Genomic DNA, 24,777 nt, shown 5'->3' with positions numbered 1-24,777 from the left:
CCTCCTTCCTAATTTCCGCAGATCCTTTACGAATCCCCAAGATTGGGTAGTCAGAGGTTCTGATTGGTTTGCTGTGATCTGTTTGCTGTCTTTGGGTTTGTATTCCTTAGAAATGATGTTTGCTTTTCTATGCACTTCCCTTTTGCTGAATGGCACCCAAAATAAACGGCACAGATTTTGACAGGGGCAAGTTTAGCTGTTCAAACATGCATACCCTGCTGACATTCAAATCCATGGATTGTACCACACACCGATGTGTACAGAGTCACTGACAGGTCTGAAAAACCTTAACTGATTTATCATTTCCAGTGGTAGTATAGAATGACTATTCCACCAACCCTGATTCTCAAAGTCTTTCATTCTTTTAAAAAACTGTATTACATTTCAAGTCTACAGATACTTACCCAGGCCCTGGGCTGACAAAATGATGCTAACAGTGTAGGAAAAGAAATGAACAGGGTTTTGAAAGAAGTTACATGGGGTGCCTGGGTGGCTCAGTCAGTTAAGCATCTGCCTTTGGCTCTGATCATGATCCTGGGTCCTGGGATCGAGTCCCACATGGGGCTCCCTACTCAGTGGGGAGTCTGCTTCTCTTTCTCCCTCTGTTCCTCCACCCCCTCCCCTGTCTTTCTGCTTGTGCTCTCTCGCTCACTCTCCCTCTCAAATAAATAAATAAATAAATAAATAAATAAATAAAATCTTTTAAGAAATAAAAATAAAATAAAATCAGTTACATAAGTAAAATGAAGATTGTAACTCAGACCAAGGCAGAAGAATACTAATGAATATTCTCTTCAGATTTTTCCGATTCACTGGTTAATCATGGCATCCAGGGTTTATCATAGTCTCTTAGAACTGAAAGGACCCTGTATATTACGTAATTCAGTGTTCCCCAAAATTGTTGGCAGGAATCACACAGGGTGCTGTGAGTGTGTGTGTGCCTTTTTGCAGATCCCCTCCCTTGAGATTCCAATTCAGTAGGGCTAGGCTGAGGGCTAGCAATCTGTGTTTTTAATAGACACTCCAGATGATTCTTACACTTGGTAAACTGGAAATCATAGATCTAGTTCAGATGAGGAAATTCAGTGATGTTTCCCAAGGACCCACCACTGGTTGGTGGTTGAGTTGGAATTAGCAGCCGAATAATTTTATTTCTTCCCCAGTAATTCCCTGACGTGGGCAGGGAGGTCTTGTGAGATGTGTAGGGAAGCTGTGGTGCCAGTGCCTCTCAGCTCTCAGTTCAGGGCCCTTCCCATTTCTTCTATGGTACCTCTGGTTCCACAGCTGGAGTGGCAGTAGAAAATGGGCTTTCCTTGGGGCGCCTGGGTGGCTCAGTGGGTTAAGCCTCTGCCTTCAGCTCAGGTCATGATCTCAGGGTCCTGGGATCGAGCCCTGCGTTGGGCTCTCTGCTCAGCAAGGAGCCTGCTTCCCCCTCTCTCTGCCTGCCTCTCTGCTTACTTGTGGTCTCTCTCTGTCAAGTAAACAAATAAAATCTTTAAAAAAGAAAATGGGCTGTCCTCCGTATCTGCGCAGGGATCTTCTCTCACGGGAAAGATACAAGAAGAGTGATGGAGCTAATTCACTTGAACACTCGTGCTGGCATCTGTTTCAAACTCTCAGGATCTTGCACTTCTTCCTTCCTCTTGTATCTATTCTGATATCCTCTAAAGTGGAGTTAATGTCTTCTGACTGTTGAACATAATCCCTGAGTAAGAGGAGGTTAATCCATCATTTCATTTAATCCTTAGAACAATAAACACATTTACTATGTCACATTAAGGTATTAAAAGCTAATGTGAAAACAGAATAATGTAAACCTAGTGGGGAAGCTAGACTATGATAGCATTCATCTCCAGTGGCCCACTCATCCCAGAGTTTCCACAGTTTTTTAAAGGCGCAGTGGAAGGAGCTCAGGCAGAAGAGACCAAGGCATTTAACCGGGCTGCAGGAGACAAAGCTCTTCTCTGGCATTCTTCTGAAGCATCAAAGGCAAGCTCTGTGCGGAGTCAGCTAATCACTGGTGCCGCGGTTTCCAAAGAGAAGTATTGAATTCCCTAGCAGGAGTTGACTACTCCGGAGTCCAAGTGGGAAGGTGGCCATCGCCTGGAACAGGAGACAATAGGGTTAGGGTTCAGGGCTCGGTCCTGCAGGAATCAAAAATCCAGGGAGATCCACCACCCCAATTCAGAAATAAAAATATAGAGCAACTAGTTAAATTTGAATTTCAGGTAAATAGTGAAATAATTTTTTGGCGTAAGTATGTCCCGTGCAATATATATGCAACTCAAACTTGACTGGGAAGCCTGTGTTTTATATGGCAATGCTATCAGGGACAACACACTTCAGAGCATTCACAGGGTGTGTTCTTGCTTCTGCTTAAGACCTCTTGTTTTCGGGCACCTGGGTGGCCTAGTCAGTTGGATGTCTGCCTTCAGCTTGGGTCATGATCTCTGGGTCCTGGGATCGAGTCCTGCATTGAGCTCCCTGCTCCCTCTACCCTTCCTTCCTGCTCATGATCTCACTCTCTCAAATAAATAAATAAAATCCTAAAAAAAAAAAAAAAAAAAAAGGCCCTTTGTTTCCCCTATCTTCTCTGTCATTACCCTGAAGTTCTGTTCATAAGGTAAGAAGAGGAGGTGGGTCCCATTTCCAAAATGATAATATCTGTAATATTATTTCCATTTTGCATAATTAAAATTTATATTCATCCAGAGCTTATCCAAAACAGAGTTTAGGAGGTGGCTTCTTTTTTCATATAAAATGGCATTTTACAGGTGAGAGTAGAACATGGTTTTCTCTTCAAATAGTTCTTTTTTCCTGAACATTTCCTTGACAATGTACATTTCTTACAATCCATTTGTGAAGAAGATGATTTGTGAAATTAATGGAGAACATCCACAGGAACATGTTCTTCATATAATCTTTTTTACTGAAAATACAAAACCAGGAATTAAAAATTAAACCTACTTGTATTGGTTGCCATGGGGAAATATTTAGTCTAAATCAGATGAAATATTGAAAACATACAGTTTGGTTTCTCTCTTCCCACCCAGGTCCTGCACCCTTCTTAATTTTCTCCCATGGAAACAGTATCTTTAGGATTGACCTGGAAGGAACTAATCATGAGCAATTGGTGGCAGATGCTGGTGTATCAGTGATCATGGATTTTCACTACAATAAGGGAAGAATCTATTGGGTAGATCTAGAAAGAAAACTTCTGCAAAGAGTTTTTCTGAATGGGACAAGGCAAGAGGTAAAGTACAACCCTAAAGCATTTAAGGGATTTTTGTATAGGTTGACAAACATGGTATCATTAATTTGTAATGAACAGATGAATGAAAATTACATTTCAATTGAAATATTTCTGACATTTGTTTAATTTGTATCTGTGGCATGTTACTGAACAAACTCATCAATGTGGCACTGATACTCAGAAGATCCCAAAAGGAGTCAAGATGTCAATGGAATTTTGAAACTATATAAATTTATTAAGTCAGGTCACCACTTCATGGTTAAAAGAGATTACTTACATGATTACTTTTGGCTCCAGTGGTTGTCACCCAGGACTCCGGGGTCATGACCTGAGCCAAAGGCAGATGCCCAACCATCTGAGCCCCACCTCCCCCAGGCGCTCCACCTTTTTTGATTTTTAAGGTGTTTGCACTCTGGGGGAAAAAAATAATAAAGCACGTGTCAGATAAAAAGTATTTTGCTTCAAGTACGTACAAAAGATCTTTGATCTTTCTCTGTGACTGGTGGAACCCTTAAATGAGTCCCAGGAGGAATGTTCTCTAGATTCCTGAGAGATGGATTACAGAGACGCGTGACTGGAGAAACTTTAAGTGTTTATTCCCAGCACAAAGTGCCCACTGTTTCATTTGTTTTTCTTCAACTCTTTCTCCCTTCAGTTATTCTTAAAAGCTTCACTTAAGTGCTAATTTCTTTTATCACATTCTGGGACTTACTAATGTCACCTTTAACAAGAATGGTTACTCATTATTCTCCAGCCACCTGTAAAATAGTTTCAAAAATCTTGAATCTCAAAATCTGGAGAGTTTCCCGTCATAGACTAGGGAAAAAAGTTAAATACTTGTGAATTTGTGTCAAATCATTAGGAAAGGATTGACCTGGTGCTGAAAATCCACCATTATATCCCTCTCCTTTGGGTTAAAACAGTGTTACAAAAAACACCTGTTAAAATTCACCTGGGGGATGCCTGGGTGGCTCAGTTGGTTAAGCGCCTGCTTTTGGCTCAGGTCATGATCAAGCCCCATATCCAGCTCCCTGCTCACTGGGGAGCCTGCTTCTCCCTCTGCCTCTGCCTGCCATTCTGTCTGCCTGTGCTCTCTCTCTCTCTCTCTCTAACAAATAAATAAATAAAATATTTAAAAAAATACAATTCACCTGGGTGAGCTAATATATTAATATGTTGGCAGCTGGTTCAATGGCTTGGCTCGATTACTTTGCATGAGGTATAGGAATAGGGGAATTTTATGAGACTAATCTCTGCAAAATCTGAGTTCAGTGATGTCATGTCAGTGGCTAGAAATCAGCTGTGGTGGGAATATTAACAAACCAAGGAAATCTGCAACCACACAAATTAGTTTCTCCCTATCTCCCACCCTCCACCCCCCAAGAAGACTGACCGGTTTACCTGCACATGCTGGAATTAGGAGGTAAAAGAGGTTATTGTTTGGTCATTTTACCACTACAGAGCAGGAAACTGTACCCAAGGGGCATAAGGAGAGGCTCTGGTCTTTGGGCCATACGGTCACAATGTGAGGGCACCGAAGACTTGTAGAAAAAGTGGGGCCTGATGGAAGAGAAGGGGCCAGGAAAGTGGGGCTCTAATGAGAAATTGATTTCTTTTAGAAGTCTGTGCACAAAGGTCAAGGGCATCTTGCCAGATTTTGGCAAAGCTTAGAATTGGGTTCAGCTGAGAATGTGGAAAATTCCATTAGTAAATGGATAAACTGTCTTTAAGATAGCATGGAAACCTCTCTTATTATAGTTGAATTTGTTAATGCATTATGGTTGATTGCTTAATTTCAATAAGCCTAGGATAATTTTTCACTTTAAAGCCCAGAAATATTCATGAGGGAGGGTTAACATTGCTCCATCAAAACAATGGCACCGTATCTGTGACTATTTCATGATTTAAATAGTTTTATGAATGCACAAAAAATGACAAGTATTTAAAAGAATAGACTTTTATACATAAAGATAAAAACAATGTTGATGTGAATGAGAAAATAGTAATATTTTGAAATTTGATTTTACAGAGAGTATGCAATATAGAGAAAAATGTTTCAGGAATGGCAATAAATTGGATAAATGAAGAACTTATTTGGTCAAATCAACAGGAAGGAATGATTACAATAACAGATATGAAAGGAAACAATTCTCGAGTTCTCTTAAGCACCTTAAGCTATCCTGCAAATGTAGCAATTGATCCAGTAGAAAGGTAACTGCTGTTTTCAGACATTGAAATATATATAAAAGTTGGATGATAATTCATAGAATCAACATTTTGAACTCAGAAGGACCTCCTCCCTGAGAAGGTTGCCTGGATTTGAACCAAGGCAGGCTTCCCTCTACAAGTGGGGCTCTTGACTACCACGATTTCCTTCTAGAGAAGCCTAATTCCTTTTTTAACTTGAAATTACATGGAATTTCCATAGCAGAGCAATAAATATTGTTTGAATTGGAATTTCCTTCAAAATAGTCCAACTCATCCTGAGTGGCTATCCAGGGACTGCTGTCACACTGAGAGTTGGCCATTTAAGTGACTTTACCTTCAATTACATGCCTATATAATGTGTTTGCTCTCAGGGTTATATTTTGGTCTTCAGAGGTGGCTGGCAGCCTTCACAGAGCAGACCTGAATGGCCTAGAAGAGAAGATTCTGTTAGAGACGTCAGGAAGAGTAACAGCTGTGTCAGTGGATGTGCTTGATAAACGGCTTTTTTGGATTCAGTACAACAGAGAAGGAAGAAATTCTTATATTTGTTCCTGTAATTATGACGGAGGTTCTGTCCATTTTAGCAAACACCTTACACGGTAAGTTTGGGTTTTAGTGTAAATTAAAGCAATTGCCAATTAAGTTTGTCCAGCTGAACTGGTAGAATGGCTTAGCACAGATTTGGAAGTCCAAAAGGCTTGATGAGTACAAGTCCTAGATTTATCATTTATTGGACAAGTGACTTTGGGAAGATTACATGACTTTTCCTCAGTTTCCTTTTTTGGTGTGTGTGTGTGTGTGTGCGTGTGTGTGTGTTTAAATATTTTATTTATTTATTTGAGAGAGAAAACACAAATTGGGGCCGGGGGGAAGTGGGAAAGGGAGAAGCAGACTTCTTACCGAGCAGGGTACCTGATGTGGGGCTCAATCCCAGGACCCTAAGATCCTGACCTGAGCTGAAGGCAGACGCTTATCCATCTGAGTCACCCAGGTGCCCCTCCTCAGTTTCCTTTAATGTGGGGATAATAGTAGTAACTATTTTTTAGGGTTATTGTGAAGATTAAGTAAAGAAATGCAAATAAAAACATTTAACAGAGTTTTGGCATCTAATAAGTTCTCACATGTTGGTTATAGGTTATAGTTGTTCTTTTTGGAATTACTATGTCCTATATTTGTGAAGCAATTATGTTTCATTTGATATGCTATCTTGCCTGTAACTGACTCACCAGCTTGTGGTAAGAGGCAGAAACTAGTGAAGTGTGAAATGGATACAACCAGAATCCACTCTTGGAGTATTTCTATTTTCTTCTCTATTTCTACTTTAATCACACTTAAATGCTGATTAGCAAAAGAATGGGACAATGAATCTGAAGCTAGAAATTATACCCCATTAATTCAGATTATGAGTAAATAAAATTTTAAACTTAATATCTGCTTCTAAACCTAAGTGGGATATAATCGAAAAGGTAGGTAATTAAAATTCAGTCAATAAATTGAAATGAAGTGAAACGTTAATAAGCCTGGGAACAAATGTTCTGCCATTCTTTATATTTTTCTGGTTTTTTGTTTGTTTGTTTGTTTTGTTTTTTAGGCACAATTTGTTTGCAATGTCCCTTTTTGGTGATCAGATCTTCTATTCAACATGGAAAAAGAAGACAATTTGGATAGCTAACAAACACACCGGGAAAGATATGGTTAGAATCAACCTCGACCCATCATTTGTACCACCTGGTAGAATCAAAGTAGTTCATCCACTCTTACAGCCCAAGGCAGAGAGTAATGCCTGGGCACCTGGTGAGTCATCTTTGACCTTGAACAGAGTCTGGTATTTTGTCCCCACCCATCTACCTGCTGAAGCCAGACAATTAGGGGCCATCCTTGGTGTCTTCCACTGCGCCAATTTTCAGTCTACTGCCAAATCCTTTTCATTCTACCTTCTAAATACATCTCTAATATCCACTTTTCTCCTCTACAGTCCAACAACCAACATTTCTTGCCTGGCCTGTTGTAGTAGCCCCTCAACTAATCTTTCTGTTTTTCCCTCTTGCCTTTAAATAGTTAATCTGATCCATGAACTCCCCTGCTAAAAATCCTTCAAAAGCTTTCCTTTGCATTTAGATTGAAATGTAACATTTTACCAGGCCTATCAATATTTGATGAAACTGATCTAACACTCCCCCTCCTCCCCTCGCTAGAATCTGACTCAAGTCTTTCCATAGTTGCTCAAATATGCTGTCCCTTTCATGCCTTCAGGCTTTTGCTGTCACTCCTTTCTCAGCCTAGACTTTGTCTTCAGTTCTAGCTTAAGTATCATGTTCTCAGATTAGCCTTCTCTGGTCATCCAGTCAAGAGGAACCTCTTCAGTACACTCTTCTCTGAACTTATCCCAAGATGTAATTACATATTATCTTGCTTTCTTTTTTATTTTATCTCCCACTTGATTATAAATATTGTACAGGCAGGGACCATGCCTAATATTCATTTGTTTGTTTATTATTTAAACCTCCCTACATTCAGTGGTTACTGATATACTTATAAATGAAGAATTTTAGATAACATTACTAAAATGGATGGTTTGACTGAATCTATTTGTAGTCCCAAATTTCTACTTCCAAATGCAGTCTCTGAATTCTTTAGCATACACTTTTTTTAAAGTAGACTCCTCAATGTGGTACATATACCACACAAATGATGTACTAACATTTTCTATATGTAAAAGTTTAATTTCAAGCAGACTCTGACATATATTTACTCTCATCCTCAATTAGCCGGGAGAGGTTCTGAGATGGAATTCTTTGTTTTCCTTCTATCTGTTGGGTACCACTAGGGTTTGGCGGTAGTGTGGGAAATGGTAGGGACTGTGGGTCCCTGCTGCAGTTCGTAGATGAATGTGTCTTTTCCCACCCTAGACACAGGTCCTGAAGAGAGCTGTGGAACTGAACAGAAGGACAGGCATGAGATTGCTGAAGGGAGGCTGGAATCTAGGGGAAATAACATTACTATTTCTTATATCCTCAAAGAGCTAACTAATAGTGTGAGGACTTTTTTTTTTTTAAAGATTTTATTTATTTATTCGACAGACAGAGATCACAAGTAGGCAGAGAGGCAGGCAGAGAAAGAGAGGGGAGGAAGCAGGCTCCCCTCAGAGCAGAGAGCCTGACTCGGGGCTCGATCCCGAGACCCTGGGATCATGATCTGAGCCGAAGGCAGAGACTTTAACCCACTGAGCCATCCAGGTGCCCCCTGTGAGGACTTTTTAACTGATTTCTTTAAAAACTTAGGTAGAAACCATAATTTAACTTGCGTAACAACTCTGCTTTCAATGCAAGTGATGAGGAACTTCCAAGGATGAAATAAATTCCAAGAGATGAAGTGTTTATTCAGATAAATTATTTTTTTAAAAAACTGATTTAATTTACAAAGCGGAAGTTGTGGGAAACAATTCAGCTGTGGGTTGGAGCATAACATTAAGTAACTACCTAGTGACAGTGTTATAAATGAGATGGTGACCGTATTCTATGCAGTGAGGTGGCGAATCTGATATTCCGCCAGATACCTTCCATGGGAAATTTTGACTCCAGCTTTCTTCACATATGACTCATTGTCCAAGTGGTGGTGACTCACCACCAAATTAGAACCAACAGTACTATGAATAAGTAATTATTGAGCCTCACTTGTAATCGTTATAGATACGTCCATCATTGTCTCTTACATTTCTGTATAAGTGCACGCTTTCCAAAGTGTTTTTGTGACCGTTATCTTACTGGCTTGCCATGGTAACATTGTGACGCAGAAAGGTTGGCAACTATTGTACTCATTTCATAATTGAGAAATCTGAAACCTGGAGAAGTAGAGTGTATTATTCAAGATTACACAGCTTGTTAATGAGGGGTTTGGGAGAGAAAACAATCCTGGTGATGAGTCTGTCAGTTATTGTTCTTTCTACCATAAACACTTGAGCTCTTCAGAATCCTCTGCTATTATTCAGCTTTTTTGAAAGGGAGGTCAAATATGATCATTAAAAGCATGAAGTTTAGTAGAAAATCTACAGTGATTCATTAAAGAACAGTTTCAACCCTCTGGCAAAACATGGACTTTGGTTGGGAGGCCACGGCCAGCTGCAGAGCTGTTGGCAGATTTGAAATGCAGAAGGCAGGTGATATTGGAGATATTGGCTCCAGCTGGTGACCAAAGAACCCGCTTCACGTATATGCCAAGGGCAAAGGACTTTTGATTTCCAAAATTACTGTTACAGTAGCCACCATTAAATAGGTTTAAATTATGTTAGTGCCTGGTAGAGCAGGAATTCTTCATGTCAATCTCTTGATTGTATGGGTGAAGATGAAAATGTGCAATTGTCACTCCCTACGCAGGTTATGTAAAGCTGCTCTCAGCTTCTCCAAGTGCCTTCACATTTAAAGACATGCTGCTTCTAGCTGCTGGCTAGTTCCTCCTGGATAGTGAGCTTATGACTTCAGCTCCTCTGGAGAGGTGGATGGTGGTCGTACTTTGGTTTGCAAGGCATTTAGTAGTGAGATTACTTCAACGGGCAAATGACTGAGAAAAATCATGTAACCTAGTTGGCCTTATGTTTTACATAAAATTTAAGTATATGCATGTGAGTACCAATAGACTTTCTTCATGCAAATGCCTAAACTATCATTTATCAAAGCATGTTCTACAAAACACTGGTTCTCTGGGATTTAATGGGGTCATTTGGGGGCAAAAAAGTTTCAGGGTCAAATGATTTAGACATACTGGGTTAAATAAAATTCAACAGGGAGTCTTTTCCCCAAGTGACTTCTCAGAATCATTCATATGGTCAAGTGCGTTGTTAGTCTCTAAGGGCCATACAACCTATGGCATTTTCCTATTTTATTTTCTATGCACCAGCCCACTTGACTCCTGAATCTATTGTTTCTAGCCCAGACCTTTTTCTTGAGATCTAGACCAATTAAAAAAAGAGAGACTGAGGCACAATAACAGTTGAGCTGCAGAGAAAATTGATTTAAAACATTGGGGATTTATTCATAGCATGCGAACATGAGCAGCCCCAATGAACACTGTCCACCCAAGGGCAAGGGTGAGGTTTACAAACGAGCAAAGCCACACAACTTTGCAAGGAAGACTACAGTAATTTGTTGGTTTAAATACTCCTTGGCTTGTCCATTTCGTTGGGCTGGTTACAGAGGAACTGGCTGCCATAGGAGGCTGAGCCCCAAGTCCACACAGCAGAGCCACTGGTTTCACCATTAGGGTGGTTTCCTGATGTGCTCACCTCATCTGGGCCACACCTGCTTGCTTCTGCACCCTGCAGGCTCAGGGTCCTGCAGGGGCACTTGGAAAACTTCCTTATCAATGCCCGTATATTTATCTGCCTTCTGAGCCTTTCTGCTTGAATATTTTGCAAATGCTTTAGGCACAAAGAAAATAATTGACCTACTAACTTTCACACCTTATCTCCCAAGCTTCAGGGTCCCCATCTCAATGAGTGAAGACTCACCTCCATCTCCCAAGACAGAAATCCAGGCGTGAGCCTTTCCTCACTCTTTCCTCACTCCCTCTCCATGAAATTAACCTCCAGCCTCTAACAATTCCCCTGCCTGCAGTCTAACCACTAGTGCCCTATTCGGCAGCAATTCATCCCTACATTCTACTTAATCCGTATCCCTGCCTCCCTTCTCCATGCTGCAGGGAGCATAACCCTTCAGAAATGAGAGCCCAATCATGCCATTCCTTGGTTAAAACCAATCAACAATTCTGTTGCCTGTAATGAAAATCCAGTCTCTATATTTACCCTGTTCACTGCGGTTCGCTTAGAGGGGTTTAGATGAATGAGGATGCCAAGTAGATGAATTCTGGCTAAGTGGTCTTTGTTTTTACTGTAGTTAAGAATTCCCAGAGACTATTCTTGTATTTTCTTCCTCATTATTTTCCATTAACAAAGAAGAATAAGCCTATATTATATAGTCTGGGAAGGTTTTTGAGGAAATTGAAGAAGTCATTTATTCAGGAAACTCATTACTGAGGAAGACAATAAATAAATGAAACAAAACGTAACTAGGTTCTGGGGCACATGGGTGGCTCAGTTGGTTAAGCGACTGCCTTTGGCTCAGGTCATGATCCTGGAGTTCCAGGATCGAGTCCCACATTGGTTTCCCTGCTCAGTGGGAAGTCTGCTTCTCCCTCTGACCCTCCATCCTCACGTGCTTTCTCTCTCTCTCATTCTCTCTCTCTCAAATAATTGAATAAAATCTTAAAAAAAAAAGAAAAACTATAATATTGTATATATAATATATATTTATTCTATAAAAACCCATAGTTATATATATGCACATACATATGAGTATACACATAAACATACACACAAGCGTGTGCGTATCTATCTATCAGTCAAGCGATGGGTCTACGGCCAGAAGGCTTGAGCTTGCGTCTCAGGTTTACCCCTTATTGATCCTTAAGACACGGTTTCCTAATCTGTAACATGAAAGATACATGTGTGCTGCATAGCTCAAGGGCTTGTTATGAAAATTAAATGAGATAATGTAAATGCTTTATAAAATGTTCTTTGAATTTTATATTGTATGTGCTAAATACTAGGGGTGCTGATAATGAGGTATAAGAATGGTTAAAGGGAATGGGTTCAAACTGAAGATCCTAGAAAGGCTTTTTGTTTTTTTTTGAAAGATTTTATTTATTTATTTGACAGAGCGAGATCACAAGCAGGCAGAGAGGCAGGCAGAGAGAGAGGAGGAAGCAGGCTCCCTGCTGAGCAGAGAGCCCGATGTGGGCCTCGATCCCAGGACCCTGAGATCATGACCTGAGCCGAAGGCAGCCGCTTAACCCACTGAGCCACCCAGGCGCCCCTAGAAAGGCTTTCTTGATGAGGCGAGTCTTACACTGAATTTGAGAAAAGTCTATGGGGGAGAGCCCACCTACATTACTTCAGAATTGGGCCAGGGTGAAATCTACAGATTAACTCAGCGGTAGAAGAGCTCAGAGAGCCTGTGTGTTAGGCAGGCAAGTATCCAAGGCGCAATTGGTGGTGGACATTAACGCCACGATTAGGAGCTTTAATTTGATCTCAGAGGTAATTAAGCTGCCCTGCTGAGCTGTGGGAAGGGGTGTTATCTGAGGTCAGCAGCAGCTGGATGAATGCTTGCTTTGGCCTAATTTGAAGCTAAAGAACAGCGGAAGATTAAGAAGATTAAGCAAAAATATAGCCCTCAATCCTCTATGTTTTGCCACTTCCTAAAATGACCTTTTAAAGTGTTTAGCGCCTTGGGGCGCCTGGGTGGCTCAGTGGCTTAAAGCCTTTGCCTTCGGCTCAGGTCATGATCCCATGATGGAGCCCCTCATTGGGCTCTCTGCTCAGCAGGGAGCCTGCTTCTCCCTCTCTCTCTGTTTGCCTCTTTGCCCACTTGTGATCTCTGTCTGTCAAATAAATAAATAAATAAATAATAACATGTTTAGTGCCTGAATTCAGGTGGCATCCTCAGCCTAACCACTTAGAGGAGAATTGTGATGCTGTTATGGCTATCTTCATCGTTGAAGAGTGATATATATTGCTCATGAGGACCATGCAAACCATGGGCACCATGGTAGCTTGGAAGGGGTACTGGGCAAGTGGACACTGACTGTCTGAGTTCTAACACTAAGTAGGAGTTAAGTTGCAGGTGACATGATCACAGGGTTTTTTGGTGCGTGAAGCCTATGTCTGTAGTGTACCCGTGTTGTGAAAGGCACCATGCTGGGTGCTGTTTGGGCTATAAAATGTGAATGGGATTCGCCCCTTAGCCTCAAGAAGCTTATTGGTTAATGGAAAAAAGAAGCATATTTACATCATCGTCATGACCATGGAATGAGTGCGATGATGATGGTAAGAGCACAGGTACGTGGAGGCGAGAGGTAGGAGAAAAGTACAAAAAAGTGATAAATAATAGTGGATCTAGATGAAGAATGCAGAATTTCCTGTGCCCTGGATGCTAATTGTGTTTCTTCATTAAGCAGTTTGACTCCTTATTAACACATTATAAGCAGTAATTAGGGTTTGAGACTCCTTAGAGGTAGAAACTTAGAGGAATTTACCACAAACATTTGATTCTGTATAGAACCATAATTTTTTTTTTTAAATAAGGGATCTCGGGCACTATTCCAAACTTTTAGTTCATGTATTAAGAAACCAAGATGAAAGAGATCATGATGCGATGTACAGGCAGAACCAGAAAACTTGGTTTTCCTAGTCCTTAATCCTGTACTCACCTGTCATGCTGGGTTTGGTAAGATTTTTACAAGGGATATTGCTAGGAAACATAAGTCCTCATTTTTTTGGGGGGGGTTACATCAAGAAAGTAGTAGCACTTTTGTGCCTTTAAAAAGCTGAGTCAGAGGACTGCTTCTTCACCTTGTAGATAGGGTGCTGTTGGATTCATGAATCATTTAATAAAGCCTATTGGATCTTCACATTTAAAAAAAATGTCAACTTGGACATTTCTATATTTTTATTGTTTTATTCCCTTGCAAACTTAATAAAAATTAAAATTTTAAAATTTTAACGATTAAAATAAAAAATACGTGTCTTTTTTTTTTTTTCCAGAAATTCAGAGTGGGTACATTTTGTCTTTTAATCTTAGTCTTTTACTTTTAAAATTTGGGTCATTTTATTTTTTCATTTTGCTTAGTTAAAATTTTAGTATATGAAGCATGCAGGAACCTGAAAGCAATGTAGCTATCTATACATGTGTGCTTGGTCTGGAAACCATATATAAGAAATAAAATGTTTGGGATCAATATCTAAGAACTATTCAGTGTAAATCTGAACTGATTCAGTAGGTAATATTGCAACAGTATCAAATACTCGGCAAGATTGATTTTGTATTTAATTCCATCATGAGCTCTGAATAGACAAGTTTAAAATAACTAAGTTCACAACACAGACTTGCTAAAAGGAGGTATTAATAACTGAGGGGAGGCTGGGATGTTTCATTAGTGCAGTAGGCCGTTTCTCAAAGCGTGGTGTGAAGACTCTCCACAACAGACTCACTCTGATTCAGCTGAAAATGCAGAGTCCTTAAAGGGTTTTATTCTTGGATTCCAAAAAAGAAAAAAAGAAAAAAAGAAAAGAAAATGCAAAGTCCTGAGTCTTTCTCTTGATGGACCAAGTCAGAATCTCTAAAGGACCAGTAGTCTCAATGCACACTGGGGACATTTTCAAGAGGGCAAGAATAGGGGCGCCTGGGTGGCTCAGTGGGTTAACCTTTGCCTTTGGCTCACTTCATGATCCCAGGGTCCTGGGATCGAGTCCCTCATTGGGCTCTCTGCTTAGCGGGGAGCCTGCTTCCCCTCACTCTCTGCCTATCTCTCTGCCTATTTGTGATCTCTCTCTGTCAAATAAATAAATAAAAATCCTTTTTAAAAAAGAGGGCAAGAATATGTATTTACTGTGTCATGGTGTTATTGGTCAAGAAGAATGTGTAGGGACTTGAAAAAGAAGGAAATTGGTCGAGTCAGAGTGAGGAGACATCTTATAAGTAGATAAACAGAGACTAGAGGAAAAATCTTACATGGAAAATGTATCAGCTTCTTGAACTGTGGAGCAAAAGCTCTTCCTGGTTTGTTGCTTGTGCCATTCACAGCATGTTTTTAGCAGCCCTTTCGTTGGACCCTTGGCTCTTCTCATTTTTCGGAGGCTCTCACTGATCTCAGCCCTGCCACAACCCCAGCTTTCCCCTGCCATCTGTCACCTCTTGCCAGAGTTCTGACCTCTCTATCTATTTGGGTCTTGAAATCTGCCCTCAGGATTAACTCTGTATTTCCCAGAACATTTTACAAAGGTTCCATCATTGTTACAATGGGCAAAAGTAGGAAGGAACAAAATTTGAACAGGGATATATCCATTACTAGTTTGTCTCTTGACGCTGAAAATCAAAGGTGCAACGTTGTCCTTTTGTTGTTCCACGTATTTGGCTAATCCAGTCCAAGCACCTACCTCACTAAGCAGATTTGACTATCTACTCTGGGTTGTTTTGTAAAACATGGAATACCAGCAGCAATGGACTCAGAAATTTGGGGATAAGACATAAGGCTGTGGTGTATTTTAAGTCTGGAAGATGTTCTTTAAATAAGGATCCTAACAACAGCTAAAAAAAAAAATATATATATATATATATAGATAGATATATAGATATATAGATATATAGATATATAGATAGATTGGACCTATAACTATTATACTTAAAAAAAGATGTTCTTAAGATTAAAGATTTTTTGTTTCTTAAACAGATCTTTCATTTTCAGAATTTTTGTTTATGTGTTTTTTCATTTTTTTAATAAAAATAAACCGGAATGAATGAAATAAAGGGGATTAAGAATACAGTTCTCTTGATGAGCACTGAGAAATGTATAGAATTGTATTTGTATAAAGATAAATGTATATAAAATAAGTAAGCAGAGGGGCACCTGGGTGGTATAGTTTAATTGCCTGACTTTTGGTTTCGGCGTGGGTAGTAGGCTCAGGTCATGATCTCAGGGTGCTGAGAACCAGCTGGGCATCAGGCTCATGTTCAGCCCAGAGTGTGCTTAAGACTCTCTCTCCCTCTACCCCTCCCCACTGCTCTCTCTCTCAAAAAAATCTTAAAAAAAAATAAATAAAGCAGAATTAAACACTAAGTTGCATTTAGTGTTTATAGCTTAAGGAATGAAATCGCCAGCTAATTAGGATGTCCAATCCTGACCGCTTTGGTAGGAATAATAAATTAGAGAAGTGGCCTGCCTCTCTGAATGCTTCACAATCCAGGCTCATACTGCTTGGCTCCAGGGCAGAGTCATTCCGGGAAAGACAGCACCCCTACTCTTGTCACGGGAGGTATTAGACTTCCAAGAACCACAAAGGGATCAAGCAGTTTCCCTGTCACAATATATCTCCACTCCAAATAAACCATCTTCTCTTTTAGATCATAAACTCTGCAAATGGAGGAAAGGTAGCTGCAGAGGCAGCATGTGTGGTCAAGGATCCAAATCCCATTCGTGCACGTGTGCGGAGGGATATACTTTAAGTCCAGATGGAAAGTACTGTGAAGGTAACGTACGGGGGTGGGGTGGGGTGAGGGGTAGCTACCTAAAGCAATGACAGCCCACCTGAGCCAGTAGCTGGTCTTCAGTGGGTCCTCCAGAGCCTTGAAGTAGAACCAACTTGAACTTTCTTCCTCTTTTGCCCCAGAAAAATAATTTTGTTTTTCTTCTTTTGTGAAAACCTTCATAATAATTTTCAGATCTTCTCTATGTGTTGTGTTCCTAGATCCAGTACTCTTAGAAGCTACTCAGAGCTTGGTATGAGGCAGGGATTCTCTGAGTGGACTCCAGAGACTTCTGAGGGTTTCACAGTGGCAAAATGTTAGCATTTTCAAATTTTTAAAGGGAGTACAGTTCCACAGCTATCATTAGATCCTCAAAGAATAAGTGATTCCCATACCACATCTCATAAAAGTCTGGTAGGAATCTTGAGAAGCTATGTAACCAAGGCTGTTTATCTGGGGCTCCTTCTATTTTGAGAATTCAGGCCCAATTCAGTGAACCGGGGAGAAATACTGCATTCTCTGTCCTGGGAGGTCAGTCCAGTGAGTTACTAATGAAAATCTTTCAATGGCTATAGCACACATTCAGTAGAGTTAGTTGGGGTGTGATGTCAGGTAAACCTGACACTGAGGTGTAAGTTACCACCTGCTCACCTGGGACCAGTGTAACCAGTAACTGGTAACCAGTAAGTTACCACCTGCTCACCTGGGGCCAGTGGGAGAGAGCCATAGCATAGTAGCCTGGAAGCTGGGTTTCAACCACAGTGAAGCTGCTGGGGAATGTTCTACATTCAGGTGAAGGGCTCCTGTCAGCTCTGAGAAGGCTGAAGAGCAGAGCAGGGGATGTCATATCCCTATCTCGAACTTTCAAGAGTCCCCGCCTTCAAAGCCTACATCTTTTCATGGGAAATTGTGTTACTTTTTCCTGAAGGCATTTCTGGTATGAAAATACAGGTTTATTTGAACGTATAAGCTGAGTAAAAATGGCTTTCATGACAGTCGAACTGACTTCTTTCATTCTTTGTGAGGGTAGCAAAAACATGGTCAGTTACAGCACATCCAAGTGTGTGATATTCTACTTTGTGCTGACTTATTAGCAATATTACAATTTATTTAAGAAAATAAGCATCTATGTTTTATTGTTGTCATTGCATAGATGTCAATGAATGTGCCTTTTGGAATCACGGCTGTACTCTTGGGTGTGAAAACATCCCGGGATCTTATTACTGCACATGCCCTGTAGGATTTATTCTGCTTCCTGATGGGAAACGGTGTCATCGTAAGTATTTATTGCACTATTTTCTTCCATTTTCAGTGATGTTTCTCAGGTGGCTGTGATCTGGGTTGCAGATAGCCATAGCCTTGATCAGTGGTATGCATCGGAATTACCTTGATGTTTTATTATGTACATGAATGACACGACCGAAGACCTTTTAAATCAAAACCCCTAAGGTTGGGGAAATAAGTATATAAATCTCTCTATATATAGATTTATTGTTTATTTATCCATATTTTCTTGTATATTTCTGAAAGATAAGCATGTAAAAACACAATCATGATACATTATTATATCTAAAACACTCGCTCTAATTCCCTGCTATCATCTATTATCCGGTCACAATACCATTGTCACACCTGAAAAAATGAGCAATAATTCCCTAATAACACCAAATGTCTAGACGGTGCTCAACTTACCTTAAAAAGTTTTTTTAAACAGTTGGTTTGTTTGAATAACCATCCAGACAAGAGCTATGTGTTGTATTAGCTTAATACTTCTCTTTTGTTCTACAGATTCCCTCACCTCTGTTTTTTTTTCTCCTTGAAAGTATCTGTTGAAGAAACTGTTTTTTTCCTGTGGTTTCTCACATTTTGGATTTTCCTGATCACACTTCTGTGATGTCCCTGTCTTTCTGCAAACTTGTGGTTAGATAGAAGGCTTGAGCAGATTCAGCTTTGACATTTTTGGCAGGAATGCTTCCTAGGTGTGTTTATACTTCCATCAGAAGACACATAGTATCTGGTCATTTCTCTTTTTGTCATCCATTATAAAGTTCCTTAATAGTCTTTATTTTTCCTCTTTTTTCAACAAGTTCTGGCCAATTTTTTTTTAAAGATTGTATTTATTTATTTAAGAGAGAGAGAGCATGAGCATGGGTAGAGGGAGAGGAAAAAGCAGGGTCCCTGGTGAGCAGGGAGCCCAATGTGGGGCTCAATCCTAGACCCCTGAGAACATAACCTGAGCCAAAAGCAGACACTTAACCAACTGAGCCACCCAGGCACCCCTCACCAGTTTTAATAAAGAAAAATTTTACATGATTTACTTTTCACCAGTCTGTTCTGGACATATTTCTTTCTTCTTAAAAAATATGTATTTTGTTTTATTTTTATTCTTTTAAAAAATTTCTGGTGTAATTAACATACAGTTTTATATTAGTTTCTATACAATATAGTGATTCAACAATTCTATGCATTACTCAGTGTTCATCAAGATAAGCGTACTCTTAATCCCCTTCACCTGTTTGCCCCATGCTTCCACCAATCTCCCCTCTGGTAACCATCAGTTTGTTCACTATAGTTAAGAGTCTGATTCTTGGTTTCTCTTTTTCTTTTTTCATTTCTTTTGTTTCCTAAATATTAGATATGATGAAGTCATATGATATTTGTCTTTCTCTGAGTGACTTATTTCACTTAGTGTTATACCATCTAGAACCCTTCATGTTGTTGCAAATGGCAAGATTTCATTCTTTTGTATGGCTGAGTAATATTCTATCAAGTATGTACACCACTTCTTTATCCATTCATCTGTTGGTGGACACTTGAGTTGCTTCCATAATTTGGCTATTGCAAATAATATTGCAATAAACATAGGGGTGCATATATCTTTTTGAACTAGTGTTTTGTATTCTTTGGGTTAATACCCATTAGTGGAATTACTGGACCATATGGTAATTATATTTTTAATTTTTTGAGGAACCTCCATACTGTTTTCCACAGTGGCTGCATCAGTTTGCATCCATACCGGCAGTGCACAAGGGTTCCTTTTTCTCTACAGTCTTGCCAGTTAGGTCTGTTATTAAACGAAACGAGACTGAGACAAAGTGAAAGTTATTTAAAGCTTTATTTTATGATAAGTATTAGAAGTTAGACTGATTGGTCAGGGGAACGAAACTGAGACAAGGTGAAAGTTATGCAAAGCTCTATTCTATGCTAAGCATTAGAAGTCAGACTGACCGGCCAGGGCCGTCTCTGAAGAGAGCGACCCCTCCCAGTCTTACAGGCTACCTTTTATTGGATGAAATTGCAACCCATATCTTGATATCTCAACCCACTGGGTTTGTGTGTCTCTTGACGATTGGCTAGTTCCATCTGGTCTGGTGACTTGTTATTTAAGATTACCCCATACCAGGAACCTTTACAAACAGTACTTTTTGGGAAGGCTTAGTCAGTTAACATATTCAGTGTGAATAAGATTGTCGTCCTTCCCAAGATGGAGTCATTTAGGTTTGAGCAAGACCTTCTCACTGTTAAAAACAGTACTTCTTACTGATTAGATGTCTCCATCTGACCTGACTCGTCCTTGTATTCTGGGCTCTGTTATCAGGAACTAGCCGAATACATTTCACTGGTTTCCCAGACTTGTTTCTAAGTAAGTTTCTCTTGAGGGGGAGAGTCAATTTAAGTTTACTGCACAAACAACAAAATGGCTATTTACCCAAGATGGAGTCGCTCTGGCTAAATAGGTCCTTACAGCCAGAACTTATTGTTTCTTATGTTTTTGGTTTTAGCCATTCTGACAGGTGTAAGGTGATACTTCCTTGTGGTTTTGATTTGCATTTCTCTTGTGATGAGTGATGTTGAACATCTTTTCACGTTTCTGTTGGCCATCTGTAGGTCTTCTTTGGAAAACTACCTGTTCAGGTCTTCTGTCGATTTTTAAATTGAATTATTTGGTTTTTGGGCATTGAGTTGTACCAGTTGTATTTATGTTTGAGATACTAACCCCTTATCTGATATGTCATTTATAAATCTCTTCTTCTGTTCAGTAGATTTTTTTTGTTTTGTTAATTATTTCCTTTGTTATGCAAAAGGTTATTATTTTTTAAAAATGTAGTCCAGTAATTTATTTTTGCTTTTGGTTTAGATGTCGTAAGTGAGGTATCTTGAAAAAATTTTCTATGTAACAAAAATTACTGCCTGTTCTCTTTTCCAGTGTTTTTATGGTTTCAGGTCTCATGTTTAGATCTTTAATCCATTTTGAGTTATATTTGTGTATGGTAAAAGAGAGTGGTCCAGTTTCATTCTCTTACATATAACTGTCAGGTTTTCCCAATTTTCACCAATTTTTTGACATAACTTTTCATAATGTTCTCTTATAACTCCTTTATTTCTGTGGTGTTGGTTTTTATTTCTCCTCTTTTCATTTCTGAGTTTGTTTGAGTCCTCTCCCTCTCTTTCTCTTTTATGAGGATGGCTAGAGGCTAATCAAAAAGTTCCCTTTTAAAACAGCTTTTCTTGAATCCCAAAGATTTTGAACTACGTGTTTTCCTTTTCATTTGTTTCTATGTATTTTTATTTCCTTTTTGATTTCTTGGTTTACCCATCCATGGTTTAATACCGTATTATTTCACCTTTATGTATTTGTGTTTTTTCCTGATTTTTTCTTATGGTTGATTTCTAGTTTCGTAGTGTTGTGGTCAGAAAAGATGTTTGGTAAGACTTCAGACTTTTTGAACTTGTTGAGACTTGTTTTGTGTTCTAACATGTGGTCTCTTCTGAGAATCATCCATGTACACTTGAAAGAAATTGTATTCTGTTGTTTTAGGATGGAACCTTCTGCACATATCTGTCAGATCCATGCGATCTGATGTGTTAACAATGCCACTGCTTCTTATTGATTTTCTGTTTGGATGATCTAACCATTGACATAAATGGGTTGTTAAAATTCCCCACTATTATTGTATTACAATTGAGTACTTCCCATATGTTTGTTATTAGCTGCTTTATGTATTTGTTGGGTGCATAAATATTTACAATTATTAATCTTTTTGTTGGATTATTCCTTTAATGTTTATGTTGAGTCCTTGTTTGTCTCTTTTTATAGTCTTTCAGCAGTTTGAATATATTATGCAACTTTCTTCTGTCCTGCAAAGTTTCTGCTAAAAAAAAATCAGCTGTTAGCTTTATGGGGTTTCCCCTGTATGTAACTGTTTTTTTTTTTTTTTTTCTTGTTCCTTTAAAAATTCTCTATCAGTACTTTTTGCCATTTTAATTATTACTGGTTTTTATTTGGACTTCCTTGGGTTGATGTTGCTAGGGCCTTCTCTATCTCTTGAATATGGATATCTGTTTACTTCCCCAGATTTGGGAAGTTTATAGCAATTATTTCTTCAAATAAATTTTTTGCCCCCTTTCTCTCTCTTCTCCTTCTGAGATTCCCATAATGTAAATGTTATTAGGCTTGATGGTATCACTGAGTTCCCTTAACCTGTTCTCATTTTTTATTATTCTTTTTTCTTTCTCCTTTACAGGTTTACTGCTTTCCATTAATTACCTTGTCCTCCAGCTCACTGATCCATTTTTTTTTTTACTTCCTCTAGTCTACTATTTATTCCCTCTAGTGTATTATTATTTTAGTTATTGAGTTCTTGATCTTTGATTGATTCTTTTTTATATTTTCTTTATCTTTGTTGAGGATCTCACTGAGATAATCCACTCTTTTCTTGAGTCCGTTGAGTATCTTTATGACCACTACATTTAATGCTTTATTAGATATATTGCTTATCTCTATTTTTGTTTATTTCTCTTGCTGTGATTTTGTCCTGTTTTTTTTTTCAGTGGAGATATATTCCTCCATCTCCTCACTTTGTCTAACTCTCTATATCTATTTCTTTTCTTTCCCTTTTTTTAAAAAAATTAAGCTTTTTATTTATTTATTTTGGAAAGGGAGAGAGCATGAGTGGGAAGGACAGAGGGAGGAAACATTGAAGCAGACTGCATGCTGAGTGTAGAGCTCCATGTAGAACTTGATCCCACGACCCTGAGATCACGACCTGAGCCAAAACTAAGAGCTAGATGCTCAATCAACTGTGACACACAGATGCCCCGTTTCTATTTCTCTGTGTTAGGAAAGTCATCTATGTCTCCTGCTCCTGAAAGTAGTGGCCTTCTAAGAAGAGGTCCTATAGTCCTCTGCAGTGCAGCGTCCCTTGTTCACCAGAAACTGGCATTTTAGGGGTGTCTTCTATGTGTGTCGGGTGTGCCCTGTTGTAACTGAGCCTTGTTTACCTTTAGTTCAATTATCAGCAATGGCTCTTTTCACTTCTTCACCTGTTGTGGAAAGGATTTTGTTTCTATGTTGTTCTATTTTTTTTTTTTTTTGGTCATGATAAGTGTACTCTTTAATCCTTATCACCTATTTAACCCATCTCTCCACCCAACTCCCCTCTTGGTAACCATCAGTTTGTTCTCTGTAGTTAATAGTCTGTTTCTTGGTTTGTCTTTCTCTCTCTTTTTTCCTTTGTTAATTGTTTTGTTTCTTATATTCTACATAAGAGTGAAATCAAATGGTGTTCATCTTTCTCTGACCTATTTTGCTTAGCATTGTTCTTTCTAGCTTTAACCATGCCATTGCAAATGGCAAGATTTCATTCTTTTTTATAGCTGAGTAATATTCCATTACACACACACACACACACAGTTCTTTATCCATTTACCTATTGATGGGTACCTAGGCTGCTTCCATAATTTGGCTATTGTAACTAATGCTGCAATAAACATAGGGGTACATGTATCCCTTTAAATTAGTGTTTTTGTATTTTTTGAGTAAATATCCCTTAGTGCTATTCTGACAGGTGTGAGGTGATATCTCATTGTTTTTATTTGTATTTCCCTGATGATGAGTGATGTTCAGCATCTTTTCATGTGTCTGTTGGCCATCTGTGTGTCTTCTTTGGAGAATTATCTGCTTACGTCTTGTACCTGTTTTTAAACTGGATTATTTGGTTTTTGGGTATTGAGTTGTATCAGTTCTTTATATATTTTAGATACTACCCCATTATTAGATATGTCACTTACTAATATATTTCCCATTCAGTCGTTCTTTTGTTTTGTTGATTGTTTCCTTTGCTGTGCAGAAACTTTTTCTTTAGTATTGGGAGCTTATTTTTGCTTTTGTTTTCCTTGCTTTAGGAGACATATCTATAAAAAATGTCACTGTGGCCAATGTCAGAAAAATTACTGCCTGTGCTCTCTTTAAGAATTTTTATGGCTTCAGGTCTCATGTTTAGGTCTTTAGTCCATTTGAGTTTATTTTTGTAGATAGTGAAAGACAGTGGTCCAATTTCATTCTTTTACATATAGCTGTCCAACACCATGGTGTCCCAACACCATTTGTTGAAAAGACTGTCTTTTTTCCCATTGCATATTCCTGACTCCTTTGTTAAAGATTGTTGGCCATATAGTTGTGGGTTTATTTCTGGGTTCTCTATTCTGTTCTACTGATCTATGTGTCTGTATGTATGCCAGCACCACACTATTTTGATCACTACAGTATTTTAGTGTATCTTGAAATCTGGGATTGTGATCTCCAGTTTTGTTTTTTGTTTTCAAGTTTGCTTTGGCTATTCAGTGTTCCATACAAATGTCAGGATTATTTGTTTTAGTTTCCTTCTGTGAAAAATGCTATTGGTATTTTGATAGGTGTTACGTTAAATCTGTAGATTGTTTTGGATAGTATAATCATTTTAACAATAGTCATTCTTCCAGTCCATGAGCATGGAATGTCTAGTTCCTTTTGTTATCTTGAATTTGTTTTTATCCGTGTTTTATATGCTTGGAGTGACACTCCCTCCCAAGGGATGTCTTGCCATGTCAGTTTGTTCCCAGTCATGTCTCTACAACTAGCTGTGGAGAGGTTGTCTCCCACAGTCTTCAGGTTGTTTTCTGGGTTATTTACCCTGATATAAAACTCGGATTTTTAGAGTACAGATTTCTCACCTCTTTGGTTAAATTTATTACTAGATATTTTACTGGTTTTGGTGCAATTGTGAATGTGATTTGTTTTTCTTAATTTCACTTTCTGTAGCTTCATTATTAGTATGTAGGAATGCAGGAGATTTCTGTACATTGATTTTGTGTCCTGTGACTTTACTGAATTCATTTATTAGTTTGAATAGTTTTTTGATGGAGTCTTTGGGGTTTTCCCTATATAGTATCATGTCAGGTACAAGTGGTGAGAGTTTTTCA

General features: G+C 38.9%; 1 protein-coding gene across 3 annotated transcripts in view; it reads left to right on the top strand.

Annotated features, from left to right (window-relative positions):
- The window catches only part of EGF (epidermal growth factor), an 89,343-nt gene that overhangs the window by 16,518 nt on the left and 48,048 nt on the right, over positions 1-24,777 (top strand). For 2 of the 3 annotated variants that reach the window (XM_044224260.1, XM_044224258.1), the window contains exons 2-7: positions 3,030-3,253; positions 5,283-5,464; positions 5,833-6,060; positions 7,053-7,255; positions 16,414-16,539; positions 17,690-17,812. In XM_044224260.1, coding sequence (XP_044080195.1) covers positions 3,030-3,253; positions 5,283-5,464; positions 5,833-6,060; positions 7,053-7,255; positions 16,414-16,539; positions 17,690-17,812 — 1,086 coding nt within the window. The remainder of the gene's footprint in view (positions 1-3,029; positions 3,254-5,282; positions 5,465-5,832; positions 6,061-7,052; positions 7,256-16,413; positions 16,540-17,689; positions 17,813-24,777) is intronic. The other variant, XM_044224259.1, reaches the window with a different exon arrangement.

This window comes from Neovison vison, chromosome 11 (assembly GCF_020171115.1).
Source record: "Neovison vison isolate M4711 chromosome 11, ASM_NN_V1, whole genome shotgun sequence".
Taxonomy (NCBI): Eukaryota; Metazoa; Chordata; class Mammalia; order Carnivora; family Mustelidae; genus Neogale; species Neogale vison.
The sequence above is the reverse complement of the archived record's forward strand: the minus strand, read 5'-3'. Positions and strand labels throughout refer to the sequence as shown.